This window comes from Paramisgurnus dabryanus, chromosome 12 (assembly GCF_030506205.2).
Source record: "Paramisgurnus dabryanus chromosome 12, PD_genome_1.1, whole genome shotgun sequence".
NCBI lineage: Eukaryota > Metazoa > Chordata > Actinopteri > Cypriniformes > Cobitidae > Paramisgurnus > Paramisgurnus dabryanus.
Window position 1 is genome coordinate 29,473,743 of NC_133348.1, and position 16,706 is coordinate 29,490,448.

Below are 16,706 nucleotides of genomic sequence, written 5' to 3' on the forward strand. Positions count from 1 at the left end.
AAGTTGAGTATTCTGAACTAATCGGATTTTAATCGTGGGGCAACCTCCCGATCTCTTTGATAAAGTTAATACGAAGTGACTTAAGCTGCAATTCATCGTCTGGCCACTAAAGGCTCCAACAGGGAGTCAATTCCCATAGACCCCCATGTTAAAATGCCCAACTTTAGAGTAGAAAATAATATGTTTAAAGCCTGGTACACAAAGTGGTTTTGTCTATATAGCTAAGTTCCCCCTTCATGACAACTGTAAGGGGGGTAAATTAATTGTAACTAAGACTCCGCCACTCTGCTCGCTTCCTGTAATCACGTCACTACTACAGCAAGGTCCTGACTGGTTAACTTGGCGCGGAAATCCGCCGAAGTTCAGATTTTTCAACTTTTTATACTTTTATTTAGCCTTATTCAGGAATTTTAAGGGGTTAACATGTAAATCACCCGTGCTTGCAGCCTCTACAGTGGCTGGTGTAAACACAGCATCAAAGACGCGCTAAGCGAATCTGTGTGACATCACTTCTTGTTGACATTCGAAGTGTTGTCAAACAAAACTGAGCGTAGCTTACTCCTCCCCTTCCCTTTTGTGCTTTCTGAAAGTCATGAACGCACCCAACCCCCACTCCCAAATCCTTATTGTCGTTTTTTGCCTGGAACACTTTGTTTCGTGGTGGGAGGTTTGACCACTTTGTTTTTGTTTCAGTTTGTTGTGGAGCCTGGGTTGTCTATAGAGACCGCGTTTTTTACAGTGTGTTCAGGGGACAGACAGCTAGCAGATAGTGAGGAGATGTTTACTGTATGAAACAAAAAAAAATGTATGGCCTAAAATGCATGAATTCGCTTAGAGCACCTTTAAAGTTTTGTATAATTAAGGGCGTGTGCCATCTGAGTGATGGGTGAACTGTCACTGCTCTCACTAGAATCGAGCTAGACGGGTGTGGTTTTAGCAACCAGCCACCTCAGCTGCACCCATGTCCCGCCTCTTTACCCATTTTCGGTTATCTGAGAGTGATGCGGGCCAAGATGGCGATGGCAGGCACCGCCCAAATTAAGCTTCAAAAATGATCCTCAGAAACATATGGGACACTACGTCCATATATTTTTACAGTCTATGGTTTTAATATTTTTAAAGTAAATACTTGTTTTGATTTAGATATTTTTTATTTATAGTTTAATTTTAAAATGTAGCTATTAAAACTAACAGACTGTAAGTTTATAAACTTAAATAAATCAGTTGCCTCCAAATTTTTAGTTAGGAGAACTTATCCAGGTCCATGGGAATTGAGTTCACGATTCTCTCAAATGATTCTCATATTTTCAACAACAACAACAAAAAACATTTATTGCACTCAAGTAACAAAAATGTTCTACACCGGACTATAATAAAGTGTCTTCAAAGTATCTTTTACTTATTTTAGAAGATGAGTAACTTAAAATGTGTTAGCTGTTAAACATAATAGAATGTTGACACTAATAAATAAAAGTAATTGTGCAAAAAATCACAGGTGCTATTTATTTTAATCAAACTGGTTAACCTTAAAACTTTAAAAACACGAAACCTTTAAAGAACTAAACGATGATACAGAGGCCGTTTCTCAATTTGAAGGCTGCAGCCTTCCTGAAGTCGCATTTCTAAGCTGCATACGTCATCAAGACACTCTTATTTCAGAATATTAACAATTATAAAGTTGATTATTATTCTTAGTTAATCGTAAATTGTTGTAATACGTTTATGACTTGCGAATGTAATGCTCTGTTAAGTTAAACCAGACTCGATGACGTATGCTGTCTGCATATGCGACCTACGGAGGCTGCAGCCTTCCGATTGAAAAACGGCCAGAGGCAACTTATTTCCTTGCCTTTTTTCGGAACCAGTATTGTTGCATCGTCACTCTGTCATTTGCCACCAGGATTTTCCACAATGTCACACGTTTCTTTCCTCTCATTTGTTTGAAAATTGCCACAAATCCATCAGGTAAATGAATGTGCTTTGGTTTTCCGCTTTGTTTCACGTCACGCGAGTGACAACCAAATGCCGCAAATGAGGAGAAGAGAGGAGAGAAACGATCGGCTCTGATTGGTGAATGAATAGGGTTTTGTTTTACACTGCGTGAGTGTAAGGAAGTTTAACTGACACAACATCTGGATTGTTGTGATGTAAATACGTGAACGCAGTATCTGAATACAGGTGAATACTGTACATGCAAGAGAATCGCCGTCATTTACAAAGAGGATCGCGTGTATGTACGTATGAATCGAGATCATGAATATTTTTTCGATTAATCGTGCAGCCCTAATTCACGCTAAGTATAAAACATATAAAAAGTTGCATAAATCGCAAATCGGATGGCAAACAAAACCTGATTTTTACTATTGGGACAAATTATCTAAACTGTGCCTATGATAAACATATCTACAACTATAAAGTAAGTTAAATGATGTATGGCGTAACATAAATACTATAGAAAAGTGGTTCTCAAACTTTTTTAGAGTCCCTCTTGTGTGCAGTGCATATGTTCGTGCCCCCCCAAAGAAAATGTATGACATAAAACAATCTAAAACTTACAATTTGAATTAAACAAAACATATTAAATGATACAATGTAGTGCTGTTGTTTGTTAGACTATTATTTGATGTTTAATTACACATAATTGATAATAGATTAAAGGACAAGTTCGGTATTTTAGACTTAAAGCCCTGTTTTCAGATTGTTTATGATGAAATAGAACGGTTTTGACTGAAATTTCGACATTTTCGGCTGCCCTGAGAATTTTCGCGTGTTTGTGTTTCTGCTCAGACCTCTACAATGGGTTTAATGGTGCACTGGAACAATCCTTCCTAAAATGCATTAAACTTTCGTTTACAAAGACGTGAAATTCACCGAGTGGTCAGGGGTGTTCACTGGAATGCTCACACAAAAATCGCTCCAAAAGACGCATTCCAACAGGTTTTATCGTAGTTTTTACCAACTCCATTGACTGTATTAGACGTCCTGTGAGGTACGGTATTACTCCGCGCCGGGAACTTTGTTTCTATTCTTGCAATTGGCAAAGGCGGATTAGCGCCACCACCTGGGCTGGAGTGTTTATTATTCAAGCTCTAAGCGGAAGAATGTACGGGTGTGAGGCGTTTGGGGAAATAGGTCCACAACGAATGCTAAAACAGCTGTTGGAAAGCATCTTTTGCAGCGATTTTTGTGTGAGCATATCAGTGAACACCCCTGACCACTCGGTGAGTTTCACGTCTTTGTAAACGAAAGTTTAATGCATTTTAGGAAGGATTGTTCCAGTGCACCATTAAACCCATTGTAGAGGTCTGAGCAGAAACAACAAACACCCGAAAATTCTCAGGGCAGCCGAAAATGTCGAAATTTCTGTCAAAACCATTCTATTTGACCATAAACAATCTGAAAACAGGGCTTTAAGTCTAAAATACCGAACTTGTCCTTTAATATATTTGATAAATTGTCATAAAACTGAGGCCAAGACCCCCAGGTTGAGAACCACTGCTATAGATTATCCTTTAATAAGCATACATACATTAGATAACAATCACACTCCAAGAACAGTTTTGTCACTATAAAAACTCAGTGAACTTTGTTTCCCATTTGTTTTTTATAGCAATTTGCCTCTCATGTATAAATTTGCATGGCACTTCTCATTGTGAGCACCATGCACCTCTGTGTCATAACATTGACTGCATTCATTCTGACTATCTGTGTAATTTCCTACAGAACTGCTGCCAGACAGACATCTACTGTACTGTAATAATGACTGATGATGGGTGAATTCTGCTTACACACCACTGCACACACACACACACACACACACACACACACACACACACACACACACAAATGTACCTGTTGTAGATCTAAAGTAATAGTGACGTAATGGTACTCCATCCCGTTCTTGATACTGGGACTCTGCCACCAGTTGTTTGTCCCGTCGATGGCGTACTCAATCGGATGTTGCTCTGCACACATGAAAAACACATCATCACATCACTCTTCTTCTTTCTGTTGATTTCATGTTGGTTTACGTGCATCTATCAGTATATTACATAACCCAGACTGTGTGAAGGATTAACAGCAGCACATAAAATCAACAGTTATCAAAGCGGAAATTATACTAAACCTGAATATTTTCTACACATCACATTTATAATATTGCTTCATGAGGGCATAGAAAAAAAGGGCATACATATCTGTATCCAATGGTACACATTATGACCTTTTAAAGGGTACTGCCCCAGTGACAGCTGGAGTACATGTTTTGACATTTTTTCTAACAGTGTGTGAACTATTGTGTGATCCATGGGAACTAAACTCACAATCATTTGCACAGCTGACACACAGTTACTGAACATAAAGTTACTTCATTTGCATAGTTCAACTTTTCTCAACTTGTATTCCCATGGAACAGAGATAAAATACTGTACAAAGCTTGAATCTTTTGTAAGTTTTTGGTAAAAAAAGTTTTGAAAATTCATCAAGCTCTTTTATCACAAAAGATCAAGGTAATTTAGCTTTAACACATCAGAATGTCTGTAAGGCCTTATATTAAAGCATGGCAAGACATAATACAGAAGAGTGTGTCCCTGTTGGCTTTTAACATCGTGAGCTGAATAAAAGCCTCGACCGAAGGCTCTTTTGAAATATGGCACTTCTCTAATAAGGGATGGGTTTTTGAAATACTCAGATGTTTAGTGCTTGTCAAACTCTACTCTGAGATTCTTAATCAGGCAAAAGATAATTAAAGTTGTGCACATAATCATTTATTTGACTGAATATATTCTTGTGTAATTTATGAGCAAGATCTAGGTTTCATTTAAGAGATCACCGCCACTGTTTAAGTCTCATCCCTCTCTTTCATTTTCTCTAATGATATGTTATATTAATCACTGTCTGACTCGGTGTGTGAGTGTGACTTTTGGGTATTGCAGTGTCTGTGTATTTGAAGAGCGATCCGATTAAAACATCTAACTCATTACTGACTGAGGTCTCTGGATGACAGCGTTAGATTTGTTTCTCTAGTGAAGGCTTAAACCCGGTGAGTCACCACCACATGTTTTATTGAGACCTTTGAAACGGCTCATACAGATCAAATAACATCACATTGATACCTGGAGGATCGGGCAGGTACCCAAAGGTGACCAAAGACAGAAAGATGAATCATGTTGGCATTATATTTCATCAGGGCAGCAACAACAAAAGTAAGAAATTACACCCTGCATTAAAATATAGGGGAGAGCGGGGCACACAGTAATGCTTTTTGGCTCTATCATTCGAAAAATATTTGAGCTGGATCATTTTTTACACAATCAACACACACATATCTGCTACAAATGAACATTTAAAGTTCAATCGATGACACACGATGTTTTATCATGACAGAAGAAACATACAGATGTGTGTATAAATTGTTCAGGCCAGTTTAAGACTTGTGTGGTTTAAGCCCTGAACAGAAGAAAACTGTTTATGTGGCTTAAGCTCTTAAAAGTGACATCTGTCCATCATGGTGGTGTTTTTTTTGTGGCTATGATTTTGAAATGTAAAGATCATATCTGATGGCTCCTTACCATTCTTCACTTGACTCCTCAGGTTACAGACTCTGCACTGTGGGTTTTTCGCCGGTTGTCCGGGTACATGTTCCACTAGTTTGCAGTACATCTCTGGTCCCGTCTCTCCGCATGTTGCATTGGTACTGATCTCTGCCATTGAAGCCAGATTCAGCACGGCTGGGAAAAGACCTACATGAACACATAACAGTATATCACATTAAAGCAAAACCAAAGAGTTTTTTTTTACCTTAAAATAACGTTTCCAAAAAAGTTTCAGTCATTCATCCACTCGAAACAGGGTGAACGGCACTTTCATATTCGCTTTGCAGCCCTCTATCGGCCAAAACCGCACTAAAGAAGTTTCCAACCGTCGGGTCGCGGTCCTGTAGTTCGAATGAAAACTACAAAAACTTGCTTTACGGTAGACCTACAATCCAATCAGAGCCAGCTTTGCTGCAGTAGGCTAAATTATTTACGACAGTGGTAATGGACAATTCCGCTTCCAACCTGTAGGGGGAGCAAAGAGCAAAAACTCTTTAGTGTTGCTTTAATATCTGGATTTTCTACATGTTAACTAACACAAGAATATACTCAGTATCACATTTAATAATGTTATTTTAAAAAACATGTGTGAGGTAACTTCATTGTAATGCAACAAGTGTATCCAGTGCCATCTCAAAGCAATCTGGACGTATTTCACAAGGTGGCTAATACGTATTAATTTTGTACAACCACATTTCTGTATGCTTTGCTTTAGCCCCAGTGATGTTGGGGTTAGGGTCGGGGTTTCATTAATGTTTTTTTTTTTCATATTAATCATGCGTTTTTGTACAGTTCACTTCGTACAAATTCACACCAATTAGTCAACTCGTAAAAGAAGGTTTCAAGTTTTTTCACTCTAGCGTTCATTGAGAGTTGAAAGACCATGCCAAAAGATAGTATCTTGATGTTATTTATTATTTAATCTTTTTAATCTATTTTTTCTTGTGTATTAACTCTTTCCCCGCCATTTAAAGAAATAAAATTAAAAGAAAACATTTGCATGAAAAACGTGTTCCTGGTGAGTTTTTATGTTCATCTGTAATACCGTGATTTATAAAAACTAAAGCAAAAAAATTATTTACTAATTTTAAACTCCGTGTATGTTTGGATAATCGTTCTGAATCTGATCTCTAACAAAATTCCTTCACAAAATTGCAGTTATTTCAGCTTTTTGCTAAAATTTTTGTTATTGTTTTAAGAAAAATACCCATATTTAAGAGTTTATAAGCAGAGAAAAATATAAATAGGAAAAAAACATTTTTTTCACGTTTTCTTTGTTTGTTTATTGTTTGTTTGAAAGCAGATGGTGTGTTCTTTCATTTGATATATTTGTATGTTTATATATTTTTAGAAGAAAATTTTCCTGGAAGGTATTTTGTGAAACTTTTGTGAAAATCACAAAGAATTCTGTAATTGTTCTTTTAAAACTTTGAAGCACTTAAAGGGATAGTTCGGCCAAAAATGATATTAAAACCATGATTTACTCACCCCCAAGCTGTCCGAGTTGCATATGTCCATAGTTTTTCAGACAAACACATTTTCAGATATTTTATAAAATGTTTTAGATCTTTCAGTTGAATAAATGTAATGTTACGGGGTCCACCCATAGTCCACGACCTTCAAGTCCAAAAAAAGTGCGTCCATCCTTCACAAAATAAATCCAAACGGCTCCAGGATGATAAAGGTCTTCTGAGGGTAATCCGTGCGGTGTTGTTGTAAAAATATCCATATTTAAAACTTTATTTACGAAAATAAATACCTTCCGGTAGCGCCGCCATCTTAGTCGCGTCCGCATTCAGGAGAGAGTATTAGCGTAGTGTACGCACTTTTCTTAGTGACGTATGACAAATTCGGAGGGCGGGGGCACAGAGCAGCAGCAGAGTAGCCTCCGAAGGCTGCGTAAGCTCTCATCCTGAATGCGGACGCGACTAAGATGGTGGCGCTACCGGAAGGTAGTTAATTACATTAATAAAGTTTTAAATATGGATATTTCTACAACAACACCGCACGGATTACCCTCAGAAGACCTTTGTTTATCATCCTGGAGCCGTTTGGATTTAATTTGTAAAGGATGGACGCACTTTTTTTGGACTTGAAGGTCGTGGACTATGGGATATTTTCTAAAATATCCGAAAATGTGTTTGTCTGAAAAACAATGGACATATGCAACTCGGACAGCTTGGGGGTGAGTAAATCATGGGTTTAATATCATTTTTGGCCGAACTATCCCTTTAAAGCAATTAAAATTGCATTAAAATGTGCTATATAAATTAATAAAGTTGTAGTTGAGATAAAGCTTAAGGTCCAACTGGTGTATCTGTAATTTCATATAAACTTGCATTTTTATGATTCACTTTTACTCATCTGTCGTTAGGGTTAGCGGCAGGGTTGGGGATTCATTTAGGGGTGCAGCGATATATCGGGCAATGATGCTTGCTATGCTTCTCAATGAATTATGGTGAAATGCTGCTACATCCAAAAGCCAGAGGGCGCTCTCGTGCAGAAACTCATTATACGCTGCAGACAAAGAACCATACACGCGCAGCTCCAGGAAATGGCTTAAGGATATATTTATATTGCTGTATTCAGGTATTTTCATGATAATAAAGAATATGTATAATGATTATGTTTGATGACTGTTGCTTTTTAAAATGCATGTTATAAACGACTCAAAACTAACAGTGATTTCAGATCGATAAGGACTTACTGATCAAAAGCTGAAGTAAAATAGCTGTGAATAATATCGGCTGTGCGATTCAGAATAGTTATTGGCCAAGTATCATTAGTGTATATCGGCATTTATCGAAGCACCCCTAGTTTCATTATTGTTTTTTTTTTTTTGGTATTAATAATGCATTTTAATACGATTTACTTTCACTCCTGTGAAGTTGGGGTTAGGGGCAAGGATTGGGTGGGGTTTCATTATTGTTTTTTCATATTAATCGAAAAAAAATTGTATGATTTTCTTTGTACGAATTCATACCAATTAGTCAACTTGTAAAAGATCCAGCTGTAAAATGCACTACTTTAATATTAAAGTAATTTATATTACAGTAAAACTTCACAGATTTCCATTTCAAAGGATCTATTTAAAAATGAGAAATGTATTTCAATAAATCTTTAAAAACTATTTTTAATGCAAACCGGCGTTATCAGACAAATTACCAAACAGACAGTTCAGATCAACCAGTCAAACTTCAAATGACTATAATCAATGAATATCCTGAAATTGTTTAAGTATTTGCATCTATTACACTGAAAAAAAATATTCATTGAATTTAATCAATTTTTTTAAGGTAAGTGGTTGCAATCAATTTATTTAAGCTCCATTTAAACAAAAGTTTTATATTTTATTTTACTTTACTAATATTTTTTGTTTAAATGTAGCTTAAATAAATTGATTGCAACCACTTACCTTAAAAAAATTGATTAAATTCAATGAATCATTTTTTTCAGTGTAGAACTTCTGGATATTTTTAACAAACTGAAGATTTAAATAAAAAAGACAGACTTTAAAGTAATTAAATGTTTTGATTTAATTCTCCCTTGTTTCCAAATGCAACTTCTGTTATATCAAACATGTCCAACATCAAAATAATACAGCAGAGCTGATTTAATTGTTTTATTATTAACGCAGAGCTCTTCCTGCTGTTTGAAAGTTCATTATTGGCCTGCGTCTGCTTTCATGAAACATTTGTTGAGTTTCGGATGTGCAAAAGAAGTAAACTTGAAAACAACATGATTTTATTACGGCTCAAGTTAAAAGGAGAGAGAGAGAGAACATGTTAAACTAACAGACCAAATAGCAAAAGCATGCAACATAGCTCAAGATTTCAGATTGGATTAAAATGCAAAATCAAAATGCCAAACATGTGCTGTTTTGTTTGCCAACTTTTTGCATGTAGATGTTTCGTCTGTATATTTATTTTGTAGTGTATTTGTGAAAGTAAGCAATACTGGTTTAAATCAAAGACCAGAGCGCTTGATCTCCTAAAATGACTTCCAGCTGCACAGACAGATGTTCAGCAGCAGTTTTCACCGACTGAAAGAATCTAAGACATGCAAGCAGGACAAAAGCAAAGGTTCGTCTCACTAACTCTCACACAGATTATGTGCTATATATCTTCTGTAATGCTTCTGCTAGCGCTGTGCTTTAGCTGCAGGGATTATGGTTTTTTTAACACTGCACTACATTCAACAGATCCTGGGCTGGCAGCTGGCAGCTCTGCACGGATATTTCCCTGTTAAATATGGGAAACATTTGTAGAGCACAACATGCACATGTTCCCAGGATACAGAAGAGAAAATTCTGGCTTGAAGGTTTTGAAATTTGAGACTAACAAACTCAAATCTCAGAATGTTTTGATATGACAGACAAAAGACAAAGTTCCTCATGTTGCTATAGAAGAATGATAAAAACAGCAGACAGCTGAGAAAGTTAAAGGTACCAAAGAATGCATAAAAATAATATGTTGAATTGTTCTTTGGTATCTACATTGAAGGTATGTAGTTTATTATGTTCAAAAAGTATCCAGAGATGGTTTTACATGGCCATTTACAACCCTAGGATTTGCCTTTAAAATGAAATGGTCTATTATTACCTTATTTGAAAGAGTCATGAATAATAATGTTGAGCTCTGTTCGGATTGGCTCATTTCAGTAGCATTTCAGACGAAGATACAGATTTTCCTGAATTCCAGTTGTTTATGTTCGTTATTGTAGTGATCTCACTGGTGAATGTGTTTTTGGAAAAGGCGTGGCTTTGGATAGCAATTTGAATGGAGGTTGGGATAGTGATTGCATTGCTAGCATGCTATAGTGAGGATTTTTTTTTTAAATCGCCTATTATACTGTACCTCTAATATGTAAGTGGTAAAGGGTTTTCAAAAGCAGGGTGAAACTACACAGTCCTTCCAGAAATTGTTGCGGGCAAAAATCCCTGATCTTGCGGCACGCTTTCTTAAAAAATGCGATGGAATATGCGGGATATTTATGCAATTTTATTCAATGAAATTGCGGGAACTTGCAAAAATTGCGGGAACTTGCAAAAACTGTTTGCAGCTTTTCCATGATGTTCACGTCACATAATCACGTCACTTCATAACGTTCCCATTGCAACAGAGGACATGGCTGCGCTTGTGTGAAGTAAATACAAAATTTTTCAACTTTCTGCTAAGATATATGTGATTTTTGCTACAAAAATGCAGGGATTACGAAATCATGCAAGCCCTGCATATTTTGAGCATGGAAATCTGCAATTTATGCTGCAAAAGTGTGACGTATTTGAAAAAATACGGACCTTGGCTGATTATGCGTTGAATCATACGATCGCATAATCAGATTTTTTTTGGAGGGACTGACTACTGACTGTGTTAAAATGGTTAAAAAAAATACCTTCTTAAATTCTGTGCACATTCTAAAACATCATGTAAACAATAATTATTTTCTAAATTACAACATTTAAGGGATTAAGAGAAATCAGTTTATCACAGCTGGTTTCTGCTGGAGACTGTGGATTTTATGTTCATGTAAACACATAAGCAGAAATCTCATTATTGTTTGTTTATTATTAAGATAATGGACTACTGTATCCAGATGTTCGGCTACAAATAACCACCATCACTCTCACTGAGTTTTAATGTGTTATGTGTTTTAATTTACCCAACTATTACAGAGATTTATAGGCTACAAGGCTCTGGATTAAATGTGGAACTTTTTTTGTGTGCTGTTGCAGGAAAACTCATTTACATTACAACATACAAAGTAAATGTATATGTAATTACTATAAACTTAAAACATTTTGGTCACACTCATTTTGTCAATGCAAACATTTTCAAATGCCAGAATAGAACTGCAGTTACACAAGCCATATTTTTATAAATAACAATCACAAACATCTATAAGATAAAAAATTTACTTAAATACGTTTAAAGTAAAAAATATCACCACTTTACTGAGCAGCTTTGATTTCTATATTCTGTGTTCTGTGTAAAAACGGGACAAATTCAACACGGGTTGCAATTTCTTTGTTTATTCTTACTTGCTTTTCCAACATATATGGGTATATTCATGGCAAGAACGAGTAAATCATACACAAATTAATCCATGCAAGTTAATCTATACACATGTTGGGGGAGGGACAACTTGGCATCTCCAATTCACCTAACCTGTATGCTGGGTTGTTTTAATCTATTATTGGGTAAAAAAAACATTTTCTGGGGAAATTTAACCCAATGTTTATGTTTATCCAACATGACTCATGAGAATAACACAATATTAAACAAGACTACACTTTAAAACCTTTTAATAATTTCTGTAATATTTAGTTTGTTTGCCATGAGGTGTTTTCTCCTATGCAGTCTTCTCCCATGCAATAATAATTACACCAAAATACAACATAAATTAACAAAATATGTTAATTTTATTCATTCACTGTAATCCAAATCTTAACTCTTTCCCACAATGACGAGTTATCTCTCAAGTAAGAGAAAATGTTTGCCTGAAAAAAACGTGTTCCTGGTGAGTTTTTATGGTAATCTGTAATACATGGTTATCCACTAGATTGTGGTCTTACCTAATTTATAAAAAAGTGAAGCAAAAAATGATTTGTTAAATTTACAATCCGTGTATGTTTTGATAATCATTTTGAATCTGATCTCTAACAAACTTTCTTCACAAAAATCCAATTATTTCAGCTTTTGCTCAAACTTTTGTATTTTTGAAGAAAAATATGCATATGTAAGAGTTTATAAGCAGAGTACCAAATACTCTAGTATCACCAGCTGTCTACAATCAGTAATCAACATATCTACCCAATCAGCATGAAGGCAAGCCATATATAATCACAGTCAAACTCACCTAAGTATTCTCTACAGTCTTCAGAATCCCTCCCCCACCCCGTCTCCTCTCCCTCACCAGGGTACTCCCTAAACCTAGGGTGGATACTCTGCGTTCGGGCCCATTTACAAGCTCAGAGCCCTCTCCCCGGACAGCACGCCAATACATTTACAAATTTAATCTATCCAATTTATTTGTAAGCGTGAACTCGTGAAAGATATGATGAAACTTTATTCCTGTTTTGTTTGATTGTTTGTTTGAAAGCAGAGGGTCTGTTCTTTCATTTCACATAAACCCCATTCACACAGACCTCTGGTCCCAGAAAATACCCGTAAAATTGCCAGACAAGAGTCTGTGTGAACAAAAACTCGTTCCGTTAATCTTCTGGGATCGTTGCCGGAAAGAGGACCTAGTAAGATACGCGGGTAACCCTCTGTGTGAACAAGAAGCCGCAAGAATGCCCTAAAGGGCGTGTCGAATCACAACACAAGTTATGGTTCAGCTCCTTACAACGAGAGATAACATGCATATAAACATTCACCACGAGAAATGTTGCAAACTAGATTGAAGCAGTTATCAGGAAATGATATATGAGACGCATAAACAATGACGCACGTGCCGTAGTGAGGACGCGCGTGTCATGGCAACATGAAGTTGGTTCAACTCTTTAAAATCAGGGATTTACAACATTCACTACGAGAAATGTCAGCAAACTGGACTGAAGCAGATATCAGGTAAGTTAGCTCGTTACTTACTGCGTTGAAACGGAGATCATTCAGCAGCATAAAAGAATATCGCGTCACGTGCTCATTTGAGCTATAATAAACGAAAATACCCGCACGTCATCCCAACAAGATATATCGTCCAGCTCCTCAAAATGCGGGTTTTAAATGCATATAAACAATCACGATGAGAAATGTCTGAAAACTGTATCAAAGCAGAGATCAGGGAGCTTGTCAAATATCCACTCTGAAGCTGAGATCATTCACCAGCATAGAACTGTGCGTTCACGCGCTCCTTTGTAGTCTTATCATAAACAAAAATCCACGCGAGTTGTTTCTGGAGAGAGAAATAATATATAATATGCAAACTTCAGACGCTGCGTAGAAGAGAGGGCGGGACTTTCAATAGGTCGCGTGTCTTTCCGGGACCGTCACATGCCGGCTAAACTTGGCAGTGTGAATGTAAAAAAATCTAACTATTCCGGAAAAATCCACAATGCAAATCCCGTGTATTTTACGGAATTTCTGTGTGAAAAGGGCTATTGCTTTACAGCAGTCATATCACAGAATTGCAACATTGCCGTCTTTTAGTTAATGTACTTTGAAGTTTGAAATGCAGCTGTAAAACATAAAAATGCTAAGATTTAATTAAACAAATATGTCTTTAAAAAAAATGAGTATCGGTCGATCTCTAGTAAAAATGTAATAATGATGTTTAGATGTTGTGAATACATCAACACTGTACGCTTCAGCATCTATTCAAAAATACAAAAAATAAGTTTTATGTTTTTGAAAGTTACATGTAAATACTACTTCTTAACAGTAAGACCAGGCTGGTTTATCCTTTTTTGACCCCACGCAGGGTTGAAAATAACCCAGCCTTTTTAGACTGTAGATCAGCTTGAGATTTCCTTATTTGGACAAACTTTCCACTGTGATTTGCAGGTCAGAATCACCCTAAACTTTTAAAGTCAGTAAACAACAGAAGAAAATATTCTGAGTTGATGATTTTGTGTGTACATCTACATGTGCACGAATGAAGGTGAATGAAACGTCTTGTGAGCGAGTATCGACCTTATCTCCAGGGATGTCAGAAACTTTCTCAAGGTTTCTCAAAAGCTTTTTACTATCTGTACACACAAAGTTTAGTTATTTACAACTGAAATCACCCATGCAAACTACCAGCCTGGTCTTACTGTTAAAACGTAGTATTTACATGTAACTTTCAAAAACATAAAACTTATTTATTGTATGTTTGAATAGATGCTGAAGCGTACAATGTAGATGTATTCGCAACATTTAAACAGCATTATTACGTTTTTACAGCTACAAAACGTAAAACATTTACAAATATTTCATACCATAAAGATTGCTGTATAATTTCACCATTTTATTGATAATGTTACTGACCTAACACAAACCTTATCCTAAACCCAAACCCTTTTTATACAAAATGTTTAACATAATGTATTCTTTTTATATCATGCAACGTAATGGATTCATGTCGACTGTGTTTTTCTGATTGTTCCAGGCTTGACAGTCACATTACTTCTGAACTGATGCTGTATGAACACAACTGTGTTGCACAGATAAACAGCATACAGGTTTACAAGGTGAGTAAATGTCTCTTTGGTCAACTATCCCTTTAAACTTTTGCCCTTCATGTTTTCAATGTTAGAATTTCTAAAGTGATTCTTGTATTCTGTTCACACAATTATTTAGGTGATTCACTCCTAAACCCGTGCAGTGTGTAGATGTGAATGTATGACAGTGAGAACAGAGTCGTCCGGTGAGGACATAGCTCAGGGTCAAAGCTCTCGGCCGGATCGATATCAGAGCTCATTTCTGGTTCATTCATATCCTGACATTGCTGCATCTTCAGTCAACCTGACAAAACTGATTATTCTTTCATACGGCGTCAGGAGCTGTAGCTGCCTGCAGGCCTCGCATCCCTTTCACAAGATGAATTTCTTCATCCCTCTCCAAACTCCTCTTCATCATCTTCTGTTCATTTATGACCAGCTGTTTTTGGGCTGGTCTGTCAGTTCACACACAGCCTGATGAAAATGTTTCACCTGAGACCAACAATCCCTTTAGGATGAAACCACATTGTCATCGTTAATCAAGACCATTACATAATAAATCATTCAGAGAGAAAGCTGCCGCCTTAAAATGATTGCTTAATGATGTTAAGATATTTTTACTGAAATACAAAACAGAAATGACTGATTAAGAGAATGATTTTTTACCTTGAGCACATGCACCTGTGAAACACAACTGTGTGTATGTGTGTGTGCGCGCGCGCGCGCATTAGACCATCCCAATCTCAAGGCAAGTTGAAATATTTGATTTATTTATTTGTGTTCATGGGCAGGGCCGTGCACAAACATTTTGAGGGGCAGTGGCCCAAACCAAAAAGGGGGCACTGGGGGAGGGCACAATTTATATGGTTTTAACAATATGATGTGTTATAGATTAGTATCAAATAAGAGAAGTGATTATAATGAAAAATATACTTAATAACAAGAATTAAAGTGTGACAAAACTGCTTCATATTCTATATGATTTACGTGCTGAAGGTTTGAATCCATGTTTGCAATTTTGAACAGCTTTTGCAGCCTTCCTTTCAACTCTGTCTTCTTTTTTGTGAAAACATTGTTTTTTATTTTTATTTTTTGTCTACAAAGTGTGCCAACAAAAGCAAATTTGGTGTTATTTATATTAGATCTCATTACAGATCACTGTAATTCTAAGAATGTTTACTTGCTAAGTTGTTAGCACCTTTAGAAGACCGAGAGCAAATCATTACCCACAGAAATACAAAAACATATGAAAGACGAGAGAGGTCATCCATATTTTTATTTTTGCTGCTTGTTTTCTCGTGATCTCGACTTAACAATAGTTGTTTTCATGTTATCCTGACATGATAATCCAAATGCCATAATGTAATTTCCTGTCCATAATATTTGTTTATTTTGAAGTGGACTGCTGATGCATATATGAGTTGGGTTACCACGCGTAGCTCATTGTTGATAGACTTAATAAATAAATAAAGTTTGATGTTTGTGAATTTAGGGACCATCTCTAAAGGAACAATGTACACGTTTCTATCTTCAATAGTATTTAACAGTTTATTTGAATAAAAATGAAAAATCTAAAAAAAAGTGTGCATAGTTGACAACCACATGAACACTTTACAGTTGGTTTTGTGACTGTTTGTTGACTTTAAGTAACTCCATTTAAATGCTGTTTAAAGTAGAAACATATATGGAGTTACTTTATAGACGGTCCCTAAATTCATCACTATCAAATGGTCAATTATTGGCAAATCTGTTTAATCTTGAGCGAATCCCTGATCCTAGTAAAATCTCATTTGTTCATTCATGCTGATTTAGCTAAATATGCTTTTGCTGTCTAAAAATTATGTTCTTTTGAATACACGTAAGCTTTAATCACATTACAATAATACAACTGTTGTTATCTCGAGATAAGGAGAAAATTAAGTCGTGATCACGAGAAAAAACCAAGCAAAATAAATATACTACACGACCTC

At 36.2% G+C, this 16,706-nt stretch overlaps 1 protein-coding gene across 5 annotated transcripts in view; it reads right to left on the reverse strand.

Moving 5' to 3' along the window:
* Positions 1-16,706, reverse strand: part of lama2 (laminin, alpha 2) — a 260,335-nt gene that overhangs the window by 185,738 nt on the left and 57,891 nt on the right. For all 5 annotated transcript variants that reach the window (XM_065268827.1, XM_065268826.1, XM_065268825.1 and 2 more), the window contains exons 2-3: positions 5,571-5,741; positions 3,853-3,965 (exon numbers count right to left, since the gene is read on the reverse strand). In XM_065268827.1, coding sequence (XP_065124899.1) covers positions 3,853-3,965; positions 5,571-5,741 — 284 coding nt within the window. The remainder of the gene's footprint in view (positions 1-3,852; positions 3,966-5,570; positions 5,742-16,706) is intronic.